Source organism: Panthera pardus, unplaced genomic scaffold (assembly GCF_024362965.1).
Source record: "Panthera pardus isolate Hobbes unplaced genomic scaffold, ASM2436296v1 HiC_scaffold_13, whole genome shotgun sequence".
NCBI lineage: Eukaryota > Metazoa > Chordata > Mammalia > Carnivora > Felidae > Panthera > Panthera pardus.
The window spans coordinates 120,044,390-120,066,585 of NW_026526688.1; the positions used below are offsets into that span (position 1 = coordinate 120,044,390).

A 22,196-nucleotide genomic window follows, 5' to 3' on the forward strand; every position below is an offset into this window, starting at 1 on the left:
TTTTCACAATAAAATGAAACAATCCGTATTTCAAGCTATTACTTTTGTTCTTGCTTTGCAATGACAATATAGACATTTTATCAAATGTCCTCAGACTCTCCAGTTTGACAAATGGTGTTTTACTCCCTGTCCTTCTCTAAGACATTTTTACCTTTGCCATTGTTCTAACAGAAAAATGTGTCACATGTAAATAACAAAGCCTCCCATTGCAAACTAGTTTAAACATATAATAAGACTTCATGACAATCTGCCAACCACACTATCATTGATGGTTTTGTTATAGAGTGTTCCACGGTAACTTTGAAGATCTCGCTGTTCAGTTACCCCTTTTTCCACCTTTACTCTCTCCATTCACTGCCAAAAACCCAAGGCGATAAATATGGTTATAATCTAATTATCAGGTACTATAAAAATGACATTTATTTCACTCTGAAAATTTGATGGGATAAGCACATAAAGGATAAATGTTCCATATTAAACATGCTTTCTCTCTATTGAAAGTGGGAAGTAACAAAAACCAAACAAAAAAACCCCAGAAATTAAACCAATGGCTTAAGACGAATCAAAATGCAATTGTTCCATTCTACATCCATGGGGACATTGGCAGCATCTACATTCACTGGAGAATGTCTCAAACCAGGGCCTTTTGAGACTAGAAACTCCTCACCGAATCCTCATTGTTCAGTAATGCTTTGTCACACTGGAGAAAGAACCTGGGGCTTGAAAATGACTCTTTGCATACTTCCCTGAAAATTTTAGCAGTTCTGGAATTCCTAATAGACACTGTCAATTTAAAGCAGTAATTTTCAGGGTGCCTGAGTGGCTCAGTCAGTTAAGCGTCCGACTTCAGCTCAGGTCACAATCTCACAGTCTGTGAGTTCGAGCCCCGCGTCAGGCTCTGGGCTGATGGCTCGGAGCCTGGAGCCTGCTTCAGATTCTGTGTCTCCCTCTCTCTCTGCCCCTTCCCCGCTCATGCTCTGTCTCTCTCTGTCTCAAAAATTAATAAAAACATTAAAAAAATAAAGCAGTAATTTTCACTATCAGGTAACAGTAATAAATGAAACTAAGAAAAATATACACCGGGCTTGGAAGTTTCCACGTGAAAATAACAATTCTTAGATTAATGCCATATGCTCTCTTTCTTGGTTTGTCTTACTCCTTAACCTCAAAGCATCAGATGATCGTACTTTTGTTTTGTACTGTCTTGATCTGGATCGAGAGGTTATTCATTTCTTAATAGTTTGCTCTAACCCTTCTGTCTTTCTTTATCTGCTCTGTGACAATTTAAAGTGAGCCCATCACAAAAGCGAGTTTGTAATGGACAACCTGTCTCCCAGTGACATTATCTAGAATGACTTGAGTTAAGCAAACTAATTCATCTGCATCTCTGCACCACAGAAGTCCGTTTCTTCCCTTCCTATCAAGCCATAATTCATTCGTATTCAACCAATACTCAGACTTTATACCAAAGCATGCATACCGTTATCCAGCATTGGCCCTTCAGCTTATTAGCAATTTCATGCAAAGATCAACTTACCTGGTGCACACCATCTCCTGGACTTGCCACTCCCAATAGGTATTCCACAGCCTTTGCACTTGTAGAGTACTTAATCTCTGTTGTGGCCTTAATGACTCCATCACAGTAGACATGGACATTGACAGACCCAGCAGGAAAATCTTATAAATGCAAACAAGAGTTAGGAGCTGAGTATATAATGCATGTATCATAGTATTACATCTTGCAGAGAATAGGAAGGAATCTTTAAGAATTCACAACAATTTAGGGCGCCTGGGTGGCTTAGCCAGTTGAGCGTCCGACTTTGGCTCAGGTCATGATCTTGCGGTCTGTGAGTTCAAGCCCTATGTCAGGCTCTGTGCTGACAGCTCAGAGCCTGGAGCCTGCTTCAGATTCTGTGTCTCCCTCTCTCTCTGCCCCTCCCCCGCTCATGCTCTGTGTCTCTCTCTGTCAAAAATAAACATTAAAAAAAAGAATTCATAACAATTTTACTAACTTCTGACACTAAATGTTTTCTTTTTATCCTTAGTACCCACAGAATATAATGTACAATTTTAGACTTAATTAAATAAAACCTTATAGAATCTGAACACATGCTAAAATTATGGTAAAAGCAAAGCCCTAAATCTTTTCTCTCTACTACTAACACTCTCTTTTGGCGTAATCTGTAATTATGTTTACATAATACTTTAGAATTTAGGATGGTACAACAGTTCATTAAAAGTTGTGTATCTGGGGGCGCCTGGGTGACTCAGTCGGTTAAGCGGCCGACTTCGGCTCAGGTCATGATCTCGCGGTCCGTGAGTTTGAGCCCCGCGTCGGGCTCTGTGCTGACAGCTCAGAGCCTGGAGCCTGTTTCAGATTCTGTGTCTCCCTCTCTCTCTCTGACCATCCCCCGTTCATGCTCTGTCTCTCTCTGTCTCAAAAATAAATAAACGTTAAGAAAAAAAAATTAAAAAAAAAAAAGTTGTGTATCTGTTAATAATCTCATGAAGAAAATTCTCATTAATTACAGACAAATTTCTCAAAATTGTATTTGGAAGGAGAAAGGGTAGAATCAATTGAAACTATAGAACTTTTATGCAAGTGGTTACGGTAAAAAAACAAAAAAACCTTTGGGAAGGCAACAAGGTTTAATATCCTGCTATTTAAGTACTATTTATACTACACATTCATCAAAACGCTTTTTGTGGACAAGTTGTTAAAGTGACTGATATACTGCCTTGTGAATTCTGCATTAACATACCAACACAGCTAAAGTTTCCTAAGAATGTTGGGCTCACTAGAAAAGAGTACCAATAAATAATCATTTCAGTAAATAAAGTTATTTTATTATAACAAAAGTAAACAAAATTAAGCCTTTATCTATTTATAGAACATACTTTAAAAACTCTATCTGTCATGGAGATATTTCCCAAATAGTCCTGGAAAATTGTCACCCAGACATTTGGGGTTTGGAAAATAAGCTATTAAGTACAAGACCAAAAATGCCTATTCTCTAACCTTAGCCACCTGATGAGGTTTTGAATATTTAAAAGTTTCTAAGGTTTAAGCATTAATTTTACTTTATCTCCTGAAGAGATTAAAGGGCCTCTTACAATTTTGCTCAGAGAGATTTAAAGCCAACAAAAGCAATCTTAAGCTTAACTAGATCAAGAGGCTGTAATATTCTCTTCCCATATTGCTTGACTAGACACCTCACTTGTATTATAAAGAAACTATGTGTATAAAAGTCCTCTCTTCCCAAAGTAAGTATCCATCCAGTAGATAATGTAAAAGAAAATGCAACAAAACCTGAAAGTGATAACATATGTCTCATCAGCTGAAGTTGCCCACATATGGTAAAGAGGGTTCTGGAGTTACTGAAGTCGAATGAAATCAATTTTGGTAGATTTCAGGAAGATGATTTGTAAAGAAGATACGGATTTTGTCACTCAGAAAAAAAGATTAGAGTTTACAATGGCGTGTTAACCTTCTGAAAGAAAGTCAAGTGATGAATCATGAGAAATACATGATAGGAAGATTTGCTTGGTAGTCCTTTGATATAGGATACTTAAAATATTCTAATTTCTTTAAACTCTAACATGAAAGCAAATGAACTGATTTATTCTTGATATCTTGTACCATTAGTTCTATTGATTTTAGAATAATCTTCCCAAGAGATAGATGTCCTTTGAAGTACTGTCTTTGCTTATCTATTTTCTTACCTATTGAATGTCAGTTATTAAATCAAGACCTTAGAGGATTCCTATGGATTCATCTGATTGGGAGGCCTTCCCTAAATATGTGTTATTGAATTGGCCTTTCGTCAATAGCACCCTGTACCACCTGAGCATTATTTTTACTTTGACTCTAGTCATTATGATATCTACATTTTACAGCTCTTTAGTAAAAATACAGGCAATTAATTTAAGAACTCAGAAGAGAAGGAAAGTGAATCCTGCTGTTTGCTATCTAGGCTAAAGTAGGGAAGTAACATTTAATACATTTAATATAGGTCATAGATTACCAAACTAAGTGAGGGTACTGGAGTCAGCTGTGAAGAGGAGAAAAAGGCTTATAGTGGAAGAAGATGGAACTCCTTGCTCATATCAAACATAGATAAACAAGAAAGCAAACTTACAAAGGAGCAATGGTAAAAAAAGGAATTCTATTCAAATTTCACATCTTGTCATTCAAGAGTCTTTGTCAACCTGCACTGTCTCTTTGATTTAAGTGGTCTGTTCTTCCAGATGAGGGACTGAAGCAATTTATGGAAAATATATTTTTGAATAGTCAGAACTACATTCACTAATTCCATAAAAATACATATTTCACAAATCCAACAATTTAAGAGATTTTCTTCCTGTATTTCCATTGCCTGAGAAGCTGTGTTCCTTTATGAACCAATTTTTGCCTTTTATCACATGGTTCTTAAATGAACCTACCTAATGTTTCTATGGGAACTGAGATCAATATGGATTTCTTTTGATTAGAACACTATTTAATTTTTTTATTTTTTCATTAAAAATGTTTTTTAACATTTATTCATTTTTGAGAGGCAGCGCACAAGCGGGGGAGGGGCAGAGAGAGAGGGAGACAGAATCTGAAGCAGGCTCCAGGCTCTGAGCTGTCAGCACAGAGCCCGACGTGGGGCTGGAACCTCTGAACCATGAGATGGTGACCTGAGCCAGAGTCGGATGCTCAACCGACTGAGCCACCCAGGTGCCCCAGAACACTACTCGTAAATAAATATCAGTGGCTTTAAAACTTTGGTCTGCCTAAATATTGGTATATTTAATATATGTTAAAATTGTCCCCCTCAATTATGATACTTAGAAAAGTTTCTTATCAATTGTTGTTATTTTTCTAAGCAGGTTCAGTGTAATATTTGGCACATCTTAAAGTATTTTTCATGCTCTTTTAATGAATTATGAAGTTATAATTTACATTAACCAGAATAGTTTCTTATTTAATAAAGACATTCAGTATCTTTGTAGATATTTTTACATTCCTCTCAACTTTTAATTGGTTGTCCCCCTGCTGTGTAAAATATTTTTCTGGCTGACCTGCAGGTACCAGAGGAATACCTCTTCCTTCTGAGTAAACATTAGTTAATATTTCTAGTTTAAAGACGTCGCATGTATTTTTATAACTTCTGGCATAAGCTGAGACTAATTCAAGTTCCTGAGTAACTTCAAATTCCTTTAGCACAAAACAGTTCCTGTCAGTGACAAACCTGTGGATACCATTAGAAAGGTGTGTCTTTTAGAAAATGAAGTAATTAGAAGTGTATGAAGTTATTAAGCTGAAAGGAAAAAAGAACACAAAATTAGAGGATATTTTCTCAAATAAAAAAATCAGGTTAAGATGTGCAAGTGTGTCAGAAGGGAAAGATGCCATTTAGAAAAAGAGCACTTAAGATTTCTTCACTGGTTAGCATATTTGTACTTTAACATAATTTTCTTTTTTCTGAATTGCTACCAAGTTAGAAAGAAATATACATATAAAAAGAACATTAATAAGGCAAAGGGTTGGGTTGGGTGGTGAAAGATCTGAGAGTTCTGAGCACTGCAGGTAGGTCTCAGAGTATGTGACATGCGTTAGTGTTCAGAGTATTATTTCTCTCTCTCTCTCTCTCTCTCTCTCTCTCTCTCTCTCTCACACACACACACACACACACACACACACACACACTCTTAAAATGACTAAGAGGAAGTATCCAAAGGAAGGATAATCGTTGGTTTTAAGAGGTACCATTCTCTAAAAGAGAATTCTAGTTGCCTATCTCAAAGTCTATTTATTCTCTTCCTTTTAGAAACAGAATCCTGATTTTTTTTTCTTGCTGGGCACATTGCTATCTAACTAAAAAGACTAGATTTTCTATTTTTCCTTTCAGCTAGATGTGACTTTGGGATTAACTTCTGAATAATGTGATAAAAGCATATGTGTCTTACAGAAAGCTCCTTTATTTAATGAAGTCTTCTTTATCCCAGTGCTGTGTTGATACACTGACTCTCCAAAAAGAAAATTAAAAAACCCTGATTTATGGTTTTTACCAATTTCTGTGGTGTATATACTTCCACCATGGCTGATTTCAAGTAACCAAAGTGTGATGGACTGAATTGTGTCCCCCAATCCCTCAATTCATATGTTGAAACCCTAACTCCCAAGATATTTAGAAATAAGGCCTTTAATAAGATAATTAAGGTTAAATTGAGGTCATAAGGGCATGGCCCTTATCTGATAGGGCTGGTCTCCTTATAAGAAGAGGAAGAGACACCAGAAGTGCCTGTGCACAGAAGAAAGGCCATATGAGGACAGAGCAAGAAGGTAGCCAACTACAAGCTAAGAAAAGAGGTCTTGCCAGAAACCCAAATTTTTGCCCCTTGAGCTTAGGTTTCCAGCCTCCAGAAATAAATTTCTGTTGTTTAAGCCACCCAGTGGGTGGTATTTTACCATGGCAGCCGAGGAAGACTAATAGTCAAGATAATGTCACCGAATATGAAGTAGAGAAGAGATGCACAGAATTGGCTTTTGAATCCAATATGAGATGGTGTTAGCACACCACTGCTTTATCAGATTGCTCAAAATTTGAGAGTGACAGTAAGGGCCATAGAAGTCATCTTACTTCATGATGATTATGGCTATACTCTAGGGACTATGGAATGTTGACTAGAAATAAGTCTGCTCTGGGACAATATTGTCAAGCTGCCATACCAGCCCTCAATACAAGCCAGATTCAGTACATGAAGCTCTGGGTATTACACAAGAGAATATTTATGGAGAACAAACCACATTTTGAGCCACACGACTGACTGAATCATGAACCAGGGGATCAGAAATCAAATCACATGAGCCATTTTTCTACACTGGAAAGAGACTGGAAAGATGGACACCATCTCTGAACTTGATACATCAATAATGGGGAAGGATCCCTGGTGTGTTTCCACTTTACTTTTAGATCCTTCCGTCTTAACTTGGTATTCAAAGAAGTAAAGGAAAAAAAATTTTAGAGACTTAAATCTGTATAGACTCTTATTAGATGGTGTGGGATACTGACTGAGATCTTTCCTGCCTCTGGAAATCACCAATAGTTCAGGGATTATATATATGAGATGATATAGAATTAGGAGCTCCGTTGAACATGATTCCCCAAGGGTGAGGGGGAAACAAACAGATCTGGTGGCTTTCATATCAAGGGATATAAACAGAGGACTAGAAGAAGAGTATAATATGAAGAATACAATACTTAGAGAGAAAGATGGTTCCCTTAAATTTTCAAATGTTTTATCACACTCTATCCAGAAGCTGAGGGTGAGTTATTCCAGAAAAGCCACTCCTTATGTTTAAGGGAATTGCTAGAGGGAGACATTGACACCTTATTCCTCAGTTGGATGTGTGTTTAAGTGTTTGTTGTCTTACATCTTATCTCCCTTATTTCCAAATGTACTATAAGTGAGTATTTGGAATGTAATTAGAGCAGTTATTTTATCAACAAGGAAACTGAGGCACAACTGAGAATTGTCTAAAGTTACCCAGTAAATGGCTCAACACAAAATAAAAACAGCTCTTTGGCCACTGAAGATTCTGGACAAATCACTAGCCTTTAAGAGCATGCTGGACACTTTCTCTTCTTTTATAATTGGTGTAGGGAAAAAAGAACTCAATTGTACTGTGCTGTTCAGTGCTGTTCAATGGAACTTTCTAAGAGGGTGGATATGTTCTAATGAAGCACTTGAACTATGGGTAGTGCAACTGAGGGAATTCATTTTAGATTTCATTTAATTGTAATAAAGTTTATATAACTAGTTGTGGCTAGCGGCTACCATATTGGCCAGCACAGCTACAAAGCATAGTTTATCCACCTGTGGCCTATGACCCACTTTATGAATGGTGAATTACCATTTAATTCATGACGTCAATTAATTTGGTTTTGACTAGCAATGAAGTAAACGAAAAGAAATAGAATTTCTATCTATTTACATTACCCCTATGCTCTTGCATGTTGTTCACTTTTGCAATATAATCCTTAACATATTAATCATAGTTATTTAAAATTCTCTGTCTGATTACTCCAAAATCCATCATCCATGTCACATCTAAGCCTGGCCTAATATTTGCTTTATTTCTTTAGACTATGTTTTTTTTTTCTTACTTTTTGGCATGTCTTGTAATTTCTTGTTGAAACCCAGACATGGTGTGTTGGGTATAAGAACTGAGGAGGTGAGCATGCAGTGAAGACTATAAGAATATGGCTGGAAGGTGGGTTATATTTCATGTCTATTATAGCTGTATGCCAGAGGCTTCAAAGTCCTCTATTATCCTGGTTGTTGTCTTTCTTTTTGACCTTGTGCTTCCCTAACTACTCCTCCTCAGAAAGATCCTGCATCTTGCAGTACTTCCAACTGGAACCATCTCCATTATACTGAAACCCCTTTGTGGTGGTGGTCAGGTTGGGGGCAGTCGGAAGCATTCTAATCTTGCGATGAAGTCTTGGTCTTTAAGTGGGCTGGTGTCTCTAGGCTCTGACCTTCACAAGTATTTCTGCTGTGGCAGAGTTTTCCTTCCCCACCCTAAGTGAGATAGAAAAGCTACAGGGGGTACAATGGGATAGATGTCCTTCCTCAGTGGGGATAAGACACTGGTAAAGTGGTTTCCCCTAGAGAGTAGGCCTTTGTTATGGAGAATAGACTGGAGTGGTTCACCATGATTATTCTCCTTCAGAGCTGTCAGAGCCTCTAGAAGATCTTCCCCAGATCTTCCTATGTGAACCTGGTGGTGGTGGGGTTCCTGGAAGGGAATCCCACACAATTACGGGTGCTTCTTAAGACTGTAGCCACCAGGAGTTTCTTACTCTTGAGCTAGTCCACACTCCACCCCCAGCAATTCATCGAAATTACTATTTAAATGTGCCGACCAGTTTATGGCTCCAGTGACTTTTGCTCCAGCCAAGCAGATCTTGGGTGTCACTCTCTTGATTTACTGTCTCCTTCAGATTTTGGGAAAGTGGTTCCCCCTGCAACCTTAGTTCTCTGACGAGTTCAAGAAAAGTCACTGATTTTCAGTTTGTTTAGCTTTTTCTTACGGTAGGAAAAGGAGTGACAATTTCCAAGTTCTTCATATGTCAGGGCTGAAACCATTACTCTAATGACCACTTTATTTATTTAAAAAAATTTTTTTTAATGTTCATTTATTATTGAAAGTCAGAGATTCAGAGTGTGAGCAGGGGAGGGGCAGAGGGAGAGGGAGACACAGAATCCAAAGCAGGCTCCAGCCTCTGAACTGTCAGCACAGAGCCTGACATAGGGCTTGAACTCACAGACCGTGAGATCGCGACCTGAGCTGAAGTCAGACGCTTAACTGACTGAGCCACCCAGGCGCCCATCTAATGACAACTTTTAAAACCTCTGTTTGAAGTATGTATTTCTCAATATGTACTGAGTTGTGATGTAAAATGTAGTTCTCGCTAGGGTTAAAAAAAATGTTAAGAAACAGTGGCATGAGGCAGAAAAAAATAAGACTCTGGGCCATTTCTGCTGAGGTATATCCCATCCATATTTCCATACACATTCATGGAACCATCCTATTTATTGCTACCTTTGGTAAAAGAAAAAAAAATCCTATTAATTTATAAAACATACTAATTGAAAATAAGAATTGGAGAGGTTAAATAGCGTAACTGGTAAATAGTGTTGTATTTGTTTTTTACTACAAATTTGCTGTTCAACTACATGGACAGTATTATGGGCTGGTATCTTGGAAGATATAGACTATTAGGTTTCTGCTTTTCTGAAAAACATTTGAATTTTGACATAATTTATTCTTTGCACTGCTCTTAGTGCTAGGTAAACTGAATATATAATCTTAATGTGAATAATTTTATATGACACTTTGATTTGCTATTTGGGAAATACTATCTAAGTACTTCTTAATTTGCAATATTGATTTTTCGGTAGCGATTTTAGTCTAGATTTAGTTTAAACTCGAAAACTAATGAGTTAGAAATTAATGTTAATTAAATCATTTTAAAATGTGGCATAAGGAAGTAGGGGGCTTTGGAAGAGAAAGAGAAGAGACAAAGTTCTTTCTCATCTCACTTCTGCACACCTTCATCCATCACAGGAACCATGTCTGAAATGTTTATAAATGCTTGGTGTATAGGCCTTCCTTTCTATAATTCAACTCTCACCTAGGCTGTGCAAGGAAATCCATAGAGGGGACACATGCTTTGCATAGCACAATAGAAAAGGTTTGTAAGTGCCCTATAAATGGGCTTCATAATATCTACATTCCAAAAGGAAAAAAAAAAAGTTCAGGATGTATTTGACACAGTATTTAATTTTAAATATTTTTACTACATTTCCAGGTTCATAATAAGATTGTATATACTTTTATACTTTAACATATTTTACAAAGTTCATATTTATGAAGTTTTATAAGGTAATTTTATTCTCTGATTGTAAAAAGATATCATAAATTCAAAAACAAAGTAGTCCTACATTTGTATCAAAACATTCAGAAATGAATCTATTAAACTTTGATTTAAGTACAATATTGTGGCAGGTGTGGCTACTCCATCTGGAATTTTAAATCTGATACAATTTATCATGCTGCAAGCAAAGGTGGATAATAAAATGGTAAACCTCATAAATTAAATAAGGAAAAGATGGAGGATTGTATATAGAAATGGGACCATGATGATAAATAGTGAAAAAGAATGGCAAAAAAAAGTAAAAAGTTCATGAACGACAGACCAAGGGTTCATTAATCCTATTATAATAAAGCAAACAATTTTAGTTCCATATTTAATGGCTGATGTATATTAAAGTGCTCTCTGCTGACATATTTAAAAATATGTGATATTGCTGACGGTCATTTCACCACATGGTACACAAGCTAATTTCTCATAATTTACACATTCATACTTTTGGGAATCCAGATTAATAATAACAACCTCGGGTATGTGAAAGCTAAACACAGGAAACACCTGCAGAACAATATTAGTTTCTGTAAGGAAGTGAAACCATTTATCATTAATTTATTGAAAGAAACTCAGGATGATGTTCTATATTTATTAATGCATAAAAAAATTTCTTACCTAAAGCTTCCATACACCAGACTGTCTTATTCCAACGGGTTGGCTGTGTTCTAACACATTTGTTATTTGATGTAAATTCAACCTCCACAGTATCACCAATGACTTCATCTCTCAAAATAATAAATATTTCACCAGGATTCTATAAGATAAAACATGTAACCCAATGAGGACCTTGAAAAAGTTTACATTAACCAAAGAACCCACTATATTTAATAACAACAAAGTCTGCACAGGATAATTATGTTTTCTATCATGTCCTATCTTTTCAAACATAGTCAGAAATAAAATATGTAAATGTGACTCTCACCACATTTTAATTTTATCAACTTGGTGTCTATTGAATTCTCAACTTTTTCCCCAACCCCATCTTTTGCAACTGAAAAAAGTGAGGACACAGTTGCTTCCTTTTGGCCTTGACTCTTCCCTGTCCAAGAGGATCCCTATCTCAGAGTAAGGAGCATCACCTACAGACCTCCAGGGAGCCATCATTTGCTAACCAAAGCTTTTTTTCCCCCCCTGAATCCTTTTCCTTTGCCTTTCCAGAACTTAGTATATTCACCTATAAATGACAGGACTGAATAGGTATAGCTGTAAGATCTCTTAACATTTTAAGTATGAGTTTTAATGTCCAATGTTTTAAATATCCAATAGTTTTAAATCTTACCTAATAGAGATTCTCTGGTTACTCTTTATGTGTGATGAGTATCTATGAAGGTTACTGAAATGACTGAAGGTTATAAATCTAAAAGTTTCAAGATTTTATTAATGTTGAAAGCTAAATCTATGGATGTAAGTCAAAAGGAGTTATTGAAAACCATTCTGGGGAAAAAGCCAGGAAAAATAATTAGGGATAAAAAGATTGACATTAATACAGAGAAAAAGAAGGAATAAATATTTGCTGAATATCTATTTTATGCTAGGAATTATGTTAAGCACTTTTAATATAAAGATATTTCCTTTAATCCTAACCAAAACATACATACACACATATACACACTGAAACCAAAATGGAAGGCTATTAGTTTTCTTTTAAGAACAGGGTAGCTAATACAAAGAGTTACATTCTGAAGATTAATCAGAACTATCTAAATCACAATCTGTACTCTCCTTTACACTGTGCTCTTTGACCCTTCAGAATAACTAAAATGAAATATCATTTTTATGTTTATCTCAGGTATCACCTTCCAAATGCTTTCCTCAAAGTCAAACTAAATTTCAGTCCCTCGCAAAATAAACAGAAACCTCATTTATATACTCTTATAAAATTGTGTTTACCCAAAAGTCATTAACTTCAAAGTTCTCTTATTTAAAAGTTATCTGTGTATGCATAAATCACCTGCTGATAAAACTTACAACTTTAACGCTCTGTACCAAAGACTTTCTACAAATATATTAATGTGGGGCGCCTGGGTGGCTCAGCTGGTGAAGCGCCCTATCCTTCATTTTGCTCACTTCAGGATCTTATGGTTTCAGAGTTTGAGCCCCATATCGGGCTCTATGTTGACAGTGTGGAGCTTGGGATTATCTCTCTCTCTGTGTCTGTCTCTCTCTCTCTCTCTGTCTCTGTCTCTGTCTCTCTCTCTCTCTGCCCCTCCCCCCCCTCAAAATAAATAAACAAACTTAAAAAAAAGGTTGATGCCACAGAATTGGTTCAGCCTACATACTTCCACTGCGGCCATTTTTTCACCGGAGTCCGGTGCTCCCCAATATTTGTCTGCAGGATATTTTAAACTAAATTTCTCCTCATCAATTGCATTGCAAATGGAGAAAAGATGCCACTATTCCACAGGACACACATTCTTGTCCTCACACATCCCGCATGTCAAGAATGCCTCCCTGTATTCTTCCCTATGCCACACTGAAGCACTGCCTCATGTGACCCCCGAGGTCAGGAAGGTGAGCTCCTCCTGTTTGTCTCATCTACCACCTCCTCTTCACGGGGCCTCCTGTCTAGCTCAGTTTTTTAGTTCCTCTGTTGCTCACACCTGTCACCAAACCTTTCATGACTTCCTATTTATTTTGGCCCCGATCCCCAAGATCCTCTGCATCAAAGTTCTTCAGAGCTCCCTTTCAAGTTTCCACTGTGGCTTATTCAACTTTGGCCTCTCCCCTTCCAAAGTTAGTTTGCCTCAGCATCTTCTCCCAGTGTATTATTCTCATTCTCATTCTAATGAGTGCTCACACCCATTCTCATTCATGAGTGCTCACACAGGCTGCTTCTTAATGCATCAGATTCCCTCCTTAATAGAGGGCAGGACTCCACCTTTCAACCTTTTCCAGAGAAAAGTTCTAAAGGAAAGACAAGCATACTGACCACCCCAAATGAGGGACTCACATCTTCATTTGTACCCAAGGCCAGCTTCACAGGTGTATGACCTGGACTGTTGCACTGGCCGTGCACTTAGAAGGGCCTGCATTTGCTTTAATGTTCTGCTGTCACTGCCTTAAAGCGCTTACTAATTTGAACAAGGGCCCCTACACTTTCATTTTGCACCAGGCCTGTTTGTACCTAATGTTGGCGTGCCATTTCATTCCTACTCTCCCTCCATCTCCCCACTTCTCCTCTCCTCTCCCACAAGGCCTGACTCGGGGTTTCACAAGCTTCATAAACCCTCCCTACAACTGCAGCCCACAGCAACTTCTAAGGGAATCATGGAGCGTTTCACATTCACACTCCTCATTCGACCTTCGCGAAGTCACGCCCCCTGCTCTTCATTAGTTCTTCCTGTCTGTGTGTTGGCTTCCTGGCTAGAGTTTCAATATCCTGAAAGTATTTTTATTTTTTCATATCATTGTGGCATCTTGCAAAAATTATGTACATAAGAGACAATCTGTACATATTTTTAAAATGAAGATGGAATAAGTCTGTTAAAATGTGACATTTTAAAATTGAACACACCCAGCTCCATTCCTTACATCCCTCAGGACTCCCAGTTTCAGCTGTTTGCTGCATGTCCACGGAGAAAGTGGCCTGCTCTAGGAGGGAAGGCCTGCATTGTCCAGCCTTGTCCTTAACTATTATGAACATCTTAACTAAAAATCTAATTATGTGGGTACACTTAATCCAATGGAGAAAATACTCAAAGGATCGTAAATTTGGCTTTATCAGTTATAAAGCTGCTGTTTTGGTTTCAATCTTTCTGACTCATCTGTTTATCCCCTGTTTGGCGCTGAACATTCAGGGACAGAGAGAATTATGATAATTATCCCTTCCAAAGCCTAAAGTTTTGTGGCATTGGTCACAAAACCTTGAGACCTAAACAAAGGGGCTAAAACTTGGTCTATAATAGAACACATAAAGGGTGAAGTTTCCGGGTCTCCTAGGGTTGGTGTCTTTAGGCTTATACGATATATCACGCACAGGCAACAAAGGATTTTTACCCTAGTGGATCATCATATCAGCTTACCATGACTTTTTTACACAGACCAATGGTTCTTTTCATATATTCACGACTACTTTCATAGGCACCAGTTTAATGAGCACAGTTGCATGTGTTTTATTAAGCCAGGACTGTGCAGGCTCCTGTAGCTGACCTCTATCTGACCCATGACAGCACAGCAAGGATTAGGTTATGGCAATGGTTCCAAATTTGGCTGTTAATTCTCACCTTCAGCATCACCTGGGCAGCTTTTAAAACTGTCAGTGTCCAGGCCATAAACCAGACCATTTATATCCAAATCTCTGGGGGTAGGATTTAGGCACGTTTTTTTTTTTAAACCTCCCCCAATAACCACCGTCCGCAGCTTAGTTTGAGAGCCACCTGGTTAAAGGTAAAGACCTCTTTCGGTCACTGTAAAACCTTACCACCAAAAGGGGTGGCACCTTACAACATAAGCCTTTCGGCCTTGATACACACAATAGTCTTTTGCAACTTTTCCTGTACTTTTCAGTGAAGTCACAGGATCAGACTTTAAGGTTGATTACCAAGAACTAGTGTGTGATTTGGTATGAGAAATTAAGTGGGAAGTGCCATTAGCTTCTGTATATTATTTTAACCCTATCTTGGGCCAAGGAATGAATGCATAGGAGGTCATCTCTGAGATCTTTGTGACTTTCCCATGGGCCCCTCAGAATCACACCTCTCCATATAGTCTAAGGATTTCTCTAGATTTATTGGCTACATAATCAGGTCTGCAACTGTGGGTTTGGAGACTCACATTACAGTGGTAGCTACAGAGGTATGTCAAGGAACAGGTCAAATAAAATGAAGGTCTTTTTGAGGGAATGTGCCACGTTCTAGGATTTGGATAGAAAGACACTTCAATGAAATTAATATAGATCCAAATGTTGATTTAAAGCCACTTAAAAGGCCTTTCAATGTTATACTGTAACTTGAAGAATTATATTTGCTCCTGAGATCAACAAGTGACTGGATTGGTTTTAAAACAATTTCAGTCTTATCATCAGAAAAGGAGCAGTGGGAGAATAACATAAAAATTAAGAAATATCAGTTAATTACACTCAAGGAAGTAAGAGATTCTGGGGGGAGAAAAGCTGAGATTGCAGTAGACAAATTCTACCAAAAGGAAGGGAAAACAGATTGAAGGCCTGTCTATGCAGATAAAACAAGATAAAGAAGATAAGCTCATTCTGAACTGCTTTTTAGGATAGAGCTCGTGAAGGGGAAATAACGAAGCCATTGCTGAACCTATGACTGAGGCTTGCGGAGGTAACTGAAGAGGCAGGAGGCATCAGAGGGCAAGTGACAGTACTTTCCAAGAGGGCCCACTGAGGAAAACATTTAGAGGCTCCCTCTTAAGGCTTCAGGTAAAATCCATAAAAAAGAGGGACAAGAGTCACTGCTTACAGATTGTGCAGCTCTAACGAGTGATTACAGAACAACTGAGTGGATTGCAGAAAAGCCTCTGAAGGGGAGCACTAATTCTTGATGCCATTATTAGGTGATGTGAAGGCAGTTTATTACTGTAAGGGCCATAAATGTATCTCCTGTCCTTGGAGACAGGATTTAACGTTGGCACTATTGACGGTTTGGGACCAGAGAAGTCATTGTGGTGGGGACCACCCCTAGATGCCAGTAGCAATCCCCCCAGGATGACAACCAAAATTGTCTGCAGGCTTTGTCAAATCCCTTCGGGGGGCAGGGGGAGCAAAATCATTCCCAGATGAGAACCACTGCTCTGAGGGAGTTTGTCTGAGGAATTAATGAAATTTGGACTTTGTAGTAATACACAGCATAGGGCGGAGAAGTTAACAAATAATAGGCCAGGTTCAGTTCTAGTTTATATGTTATTCCAATGGAAGAATGCCTCCCAGGTGGATTTCTCATTGGGGACATAAAGTTGGATAAGACTCTTTTATACAATGAATGTGTCTGACAGGCTTAGAACTTGGACATCATATCTCTCACAATCAATTACTCCACAAGATAAAATCAAGAGGAATATGCTTGAAAAACAAATGTGTTGGCTCATAACAAAATAAATAAATAAATAAAAATACTAAAATATAGCACAGAATGCTAATCCTAGAAAAGGCAAAAGAAGAAGCCAAATTAAGTAGATTTGCACCTTTAAGACCTACCAAGGTATTTCTCAAAGAGACAGGGAATAACTTACATAAACAGAACACTGGAGGCCTATCTTCACTACCACATGAAAAACAATGTTGAAGAAAATGTATTTTCTGCTGTTTTTAGAGTGGCACAAGATTTTCAAGGCTTAGGAAATCTAAAATCCATAGACAGGAACAATGCTTGGAATGACGAATAGGCAGAGGGATCAACACTCCCATGCTCCTGGGGTCAAAAGTAGCAGCAGCATTACCTGCTGCCTCAGTTGAACAATCTACTAAAGCTGATTCTCCAGCACAGGTGAGGGAACAGGGAGGGAACCTCTACGAGGCAAGTCCACAGACCAAATTAATTTTACAGCAAGAAACAGCAGCAGGAGGGACCTTACCCCTTACCCCCACCCCCCGCTTAGTCAAAGAGAATGAAGATTATGCCACTACATAGAATTACTCAACTCAGTGCTGGCATACTGGAAACACAAAACTAGAAGGGCACTTTGTAGATTTCAAAGGTGCTGGGTGTGAAAGAGGCATGCTTCCAAAAAGACCTGGTGACTGGCAATTTAGCACTGTAAATTTCTAGCTTTTGTAATGTTTATTTTATTTCTGAGAGGGAGAGAGCGTACAAGTGGGGAGGGGCAGAGAGAGAGCGTGACAGAGGATCCACAGCAGGTTGTGCGTTGACAGCGGTGGGCCCAATGTGGGGCTCGAACTCACGATCTGGGAAATCATGACCTGAGCCAACCGAAGTCAGATGCTCAATCAAGTGAGCCATGCAGGCACCCCCTAACTTTTGTAAGATGGTGGCAAAGTCTCAAGTATCACTTACTGGGAGGAGGCCATATATTCCGTTGTCTCCACTCACTCACCGACTGGAAGATGTCTCAGAAATGAGTAAGTTCACAGGTTGTGCTTTCAGACAACCAGCATTGACTGAAAGTTACCCTGGCAAATCTGAAACATGATTTTCACTCATTTGGATACAAATGATCTTTCCTTTGGTACTTGGCCATTGTTACACGGACTCAGATTGTACTAAGATCTAGGTTCCGAGAGCACAAGATTTTGGCTGGGACAACTGTTTTTTGTCTGGGAATTAGTTTATTTTGAATTCTTTAGTGTGTGGGGCTGGTGCTAAAGTAATCTCGTATGACCTTTCAATTCTTAAGATTCCTTACAATGTGGGGTACCTAAGTGAGCTTTGAAATAATTTAACTTCAGAAAGTCTGAAAGAATTGTACCCATGTCAATAAAAGACAGCCCATGATCCTGCTTTTGAAAGTACCCTGAATCTACCCAACCATCTACCTGAGCTATTGCAGCCTGGAGGGCAGTGGGGTTTAATTTTTAGATTTCAATTTCTCTGCAAATTTAATAATGGGGAAGGTTTCATATTATTCAAAATTTACTTGGGGCACCTGGGTGTCGGTTAAGTGTCCGCCTCAACTCAGATCATGATCCCGCGGTTTGGGAGTTGGAGCCCTGCATCAGGCCCTGTGCTGACAGCTCAGAGCCTGAAGCCTGTTTCAGATTCTGTCTCCCTCTCTCTGCTCCTCCCCCCCCTCACACTCTGTCTTGCTCTCTCTCAAAAAGAAATAAACATTAAAAAAATTAAAACAAATTTACTGTTGTATGTATTTTTCAAAGCAGCTATTAAGACACACTGCATAATTCTCAGTGAGCAATGTTTAGTTCCAGAGGGTTTTTTTTTCTTTTTTGTGTTGATTTTACCTCCTTGAGAATAATTCTCATTTCTGTTTATTACAGTTTTTTATATTTATTTCTGTCTCTTCCACTGTTTCTGACTCACTCGGAGCCACAGGTTCTGATTGTTCAGCCTGTCCTCCCTCAAGTTCCTGATTCCTTTAAGCGAGTTGTAATTTTTCTTTGCCTGGTTACATGTGTTGGTTCCCTCAAACTTGAACGATTCAATTCCTGGAGTCTCTAAGGTAGTGTCAAAGAAGTTGTTGTTTCTCTGGAATGAACAGCATAATTGCTTAAAACAATGATTCTTCTGCTTAAGTAACGGGTCTAGAGGTGAAGGGATTAAATTTTGCCCAATTGCACAGAAAATTCGGCTGCCCCCAAGACTGCTAATACCAACAAGATTGGGGGTTCTCTTCCTAAAGACACTCCTAGCAGACAGACAATCGCAACCCCTGTCATTGAGTGGCATACATCTACTGGCTTCTACCAGAAGGATCCTTTCATGCAACTCCTAAGGCTCAGGAGTGTCTTTGGCTTGTCCCACTGAAGGACAACACAGACACTGAGGGTCACTGTCTGGAGATTATGGAGATACAGATTCAGGCCAAGCTCTACCAGTGTGCTTATTTTAGTAGTCCATTTCAATGAAGACTTAGCAGGAAGACATGTATTCATATAGTCACCTTCTCAGAAGTCCACACTACATTCCTTGCTCCATTATACTTCTGTTCCTGAAAGGACCAACTCTTCCAACTCTTACGATATTCCCACTTAATAACGCAGGCCTTTAATATATGTTTAATAATTGAAAAACTGGTGATATTAGAAAATAAGTGTTTTCAAATTCTATTCAAGAATATGTTTTCACTATTATAGGAATAAAATCCTTGATCTGGTTAAAATGAAATAAAAAATTCTTAAGTAGCTTTATATATATAGCAATTATATATCTTTTGCAATGTGCCAAATAACATTTGATAAAATGAAGCTTTCATATATTCTTTAATATTTAACTATTCAACAAATATTTACCAAATACCTACTAATGGCCAGAGAGTGTTTTGGATTCTGAGGACACAGCCATGAACAAAGTACCCAACTATCTTAGAGCCCACATTCTGTTATGAAAACAAGAGAGCCACTTAAATAACAAAGTTTCTTACTGACCTCACATGGAATTTCAGCAGGAAGCACAATTGCCTGTGGTATGGTATCTCTTGAAGCTTTTGATAATTCTTCAATTTCCTGTCTCTTACTTATTTCCCCAGAATGTTCCACTTTTAGGTCTGTTGGAATATTGACCTCAAGGTAGTCATCAGAACCTGGAGAAAAGTACATGAATGTGAACTACATCACAATTATAATATAGTTAAGGTCATATTATTCCCTCGTTTTAAAGACTAATTGTTAAACAATCAATTTGATTAATATATGGGACAACAGAACTGAGTTGAAAATAACTGAATCAATGTTAATAATTAAAATAACACTTCACAATTTAACTAGTATTATTATAACCTTAGTGACTAATCTAAACCAACTATATATGTTCACCTACTAGTTTAAGGTTCCCCCCGAAAAAAAAATCCAACCACCATGTAATATTTTTTCTTGACATTAAATTAACACACCTGAAAAAGATGGAACTATCTCTTTTCAATGACTGTAAGTAAGGAAATTTATTTTATTTTAAGTGAGAACAATTATTTATACTTCAAAAAGATTTCTATTTTTTTTTAATATATGAAATTTATTGTCAAATTGGTTTCCATACAACACCCAGTGCTCATCCCAAAAGGTGCCCTCCTCAATACCCATCACCCACCCTCCCCTCCCTCCCACCCCCATCAACCCTCAGTTTGTTCTCAGTTTTTAAGAGTCTCTTATGCTTTGGCTCTCTCCCACTCTAACCACTTTTTTTTTTCTTCCCCTCCCCCATGGGTTTCTGTTAAGCTTCTCAGGATCCACATAAGAGTGAAAAAGATTTCTAATTTTAAAAACAAAAAAGCAAAATTGGGAAATGTCACTTTATAAACTAGTATTTCTGCACAACACTGGTTTAAGAGTGAAATATCAGTATTCATCCAAATGTTGATATGTTCTGTGAAAAGTGTGTTCTATACCGAAAAACTGGCTTTCTTTATGGCAGCATCACTAGAACAGTGAAATATGTTAATGTGAGTTTCAATCTTAAGGGGAAAGGATATTTGTTTTTTTTGTTTTAACATTTAGTAATTTAGCATTTGGTCTTAGTCATTAAAACATGTTTTTCTATTGAAGAAAAAAACGTTGTATTAAGAGTGAAGGATAATTTTTTTATTACTCAATATTTCAAAGCCCAAACGCCTCTCATTAGAGTACAGACCAATGTGGCTGAAACTGAGTCTCTAACAACTAGATCACATCTGTAAGCTCTTAAGTCAACCCCAAAAGTATTCCTAAGTCCACAAAGAAGATAATTGGGGAAAAAAAGAAACTAGCCCCTGATAGCTAGAAACCGCCCCAAGACTGTGTAAAAACCTTGGTGTTGGCTGGGAGCTGGCCCAGTGTCCTAGTGAAATCAACAATTTCACAGAACATCAACATCAGACATGGCCACTCTGCCTCCATGGTGGGTCAAGTCGGGGGTGAGAGCACTTTGTAGTCAAGTCTGAATCCAAGCGAAAACATGAGCACTGCCTAAATCACAAAGAATGACCAAACATCCCAAATCCTAGCTTCTGTCACTAGCTATCACTTCTTTACCAATTTCAGCCTTCGTCTCTTTTTCTCTTGCCCTCTAGTTAGGGTAACTTACTCCTCTCAGTTTTCCTGGGAATTTTCCTGGTTTGGGCACTGACATGTTGTGTCCTAAGAACCCCTTCAGTTTCAAGCATACTGGGACAGTTGGTCACCTTATTTTGGATAAAGATCACTAATATACCAAATCATAACATTACAATTGCTTTTTGACAGCAAGCAAACTACAGCAAAACCCTGCTTTCTTGAAACCTCCCTCAAATCACTTAACAACAAGCCTAAATCCTACAGTAAGTCTTTTCTAATAGTCATATTGAGATGGCCCATGGTTCTCCATGGTGTGCCTTCTCTTCATTGCAACTAACAAAAAGTCCGAATAGTTCAAGTGCAGGTGTGTTCCTAGTGGTTTGTGGCTAAAGGACACTGACAGGATAAAAAGGAAGAAGAGTCAAAGGCAGTATAGATGGAAGTAGCTAGAATTTGGTTATTTTACCCAAAAAAAAGTGAAGTTGCCAGTTTCACATAGGTAATTCTGTCAGTGAAACAGAATAACAAAAAGACATGCCCTCTAGAGAGGAACATCCGCATGCCACATCTAAGAAAGAGAGTGGTTTTTCTGGTGTTGTTCTGCCTTATGAAAATTGGAGAATAAAACCAAAAAAAAAATCTGGGATTTCCAGATTTTTCTTAGTACTAAGGCTATAAAAATAGCTTTTATTTCGTTAACAATTTCATAAACGGTTTCATTTTCTTTCTGTCTCTGTCTTTGTCTCTCTCTGTCTCTCTCTCTTTCTCACACACGCATGTGTGCGCACACACACACACACACACACACACACTCACACACTCACATCCCAGAACAGTGAAAGGTTGTTTTGAACTGGCTCGATCATTTTGTGAATTGATGAAAGAGCAAGGAAACCATTTTATTTAACACACTTTAGAAGAAGGGGGTGTAAATTATTCTAGCACAGCAGCATCTAGATGTTTTCTGCTAATTCCTCTGTGGTATTAGGTTAAGAAGAGCTATTTTATTTACCCTGAGGACATAATCATGACTATACAAAAAGATTTATCTCCATGAACCTTCACAGAATCACTGTTTATACTGCAGAAAATTGGAA

At 38.0% G+C, this 22,196-nt stretch overlaps 1 protein-coding gene across 1 annotated transcript in view; it reads right to left on the bottom strand.

Moving 5' to 3' along the window:
• Nucleotides 1–22,196, bottom strand: part of BANK1 (B cell scaffold protein with ankyrin repeats 1) — a 312,636-nt gene that overhangs the window by 211,579 nt on the left and 78,861 nt on the right. The window contains exons 4-6 of the mRNA XM_053900708.1: nt 19,501–19,655; nt 11,097–11,235; nt 1,538–1,677 (exon numbers count right to left, since the gene is read on the bottom strand). Of these exons, the coding sequence (XP_053756683.1) occupies nt 1,538–1,677; nt 11,097–11,235; nt 19,501–19,655 (434 nt within the window). The remainder of the gene's footprint in view (nt 1–1,537; nt 1,678–11,096; nt 11,236–19,500; nt 19,656–22,196) is intronic.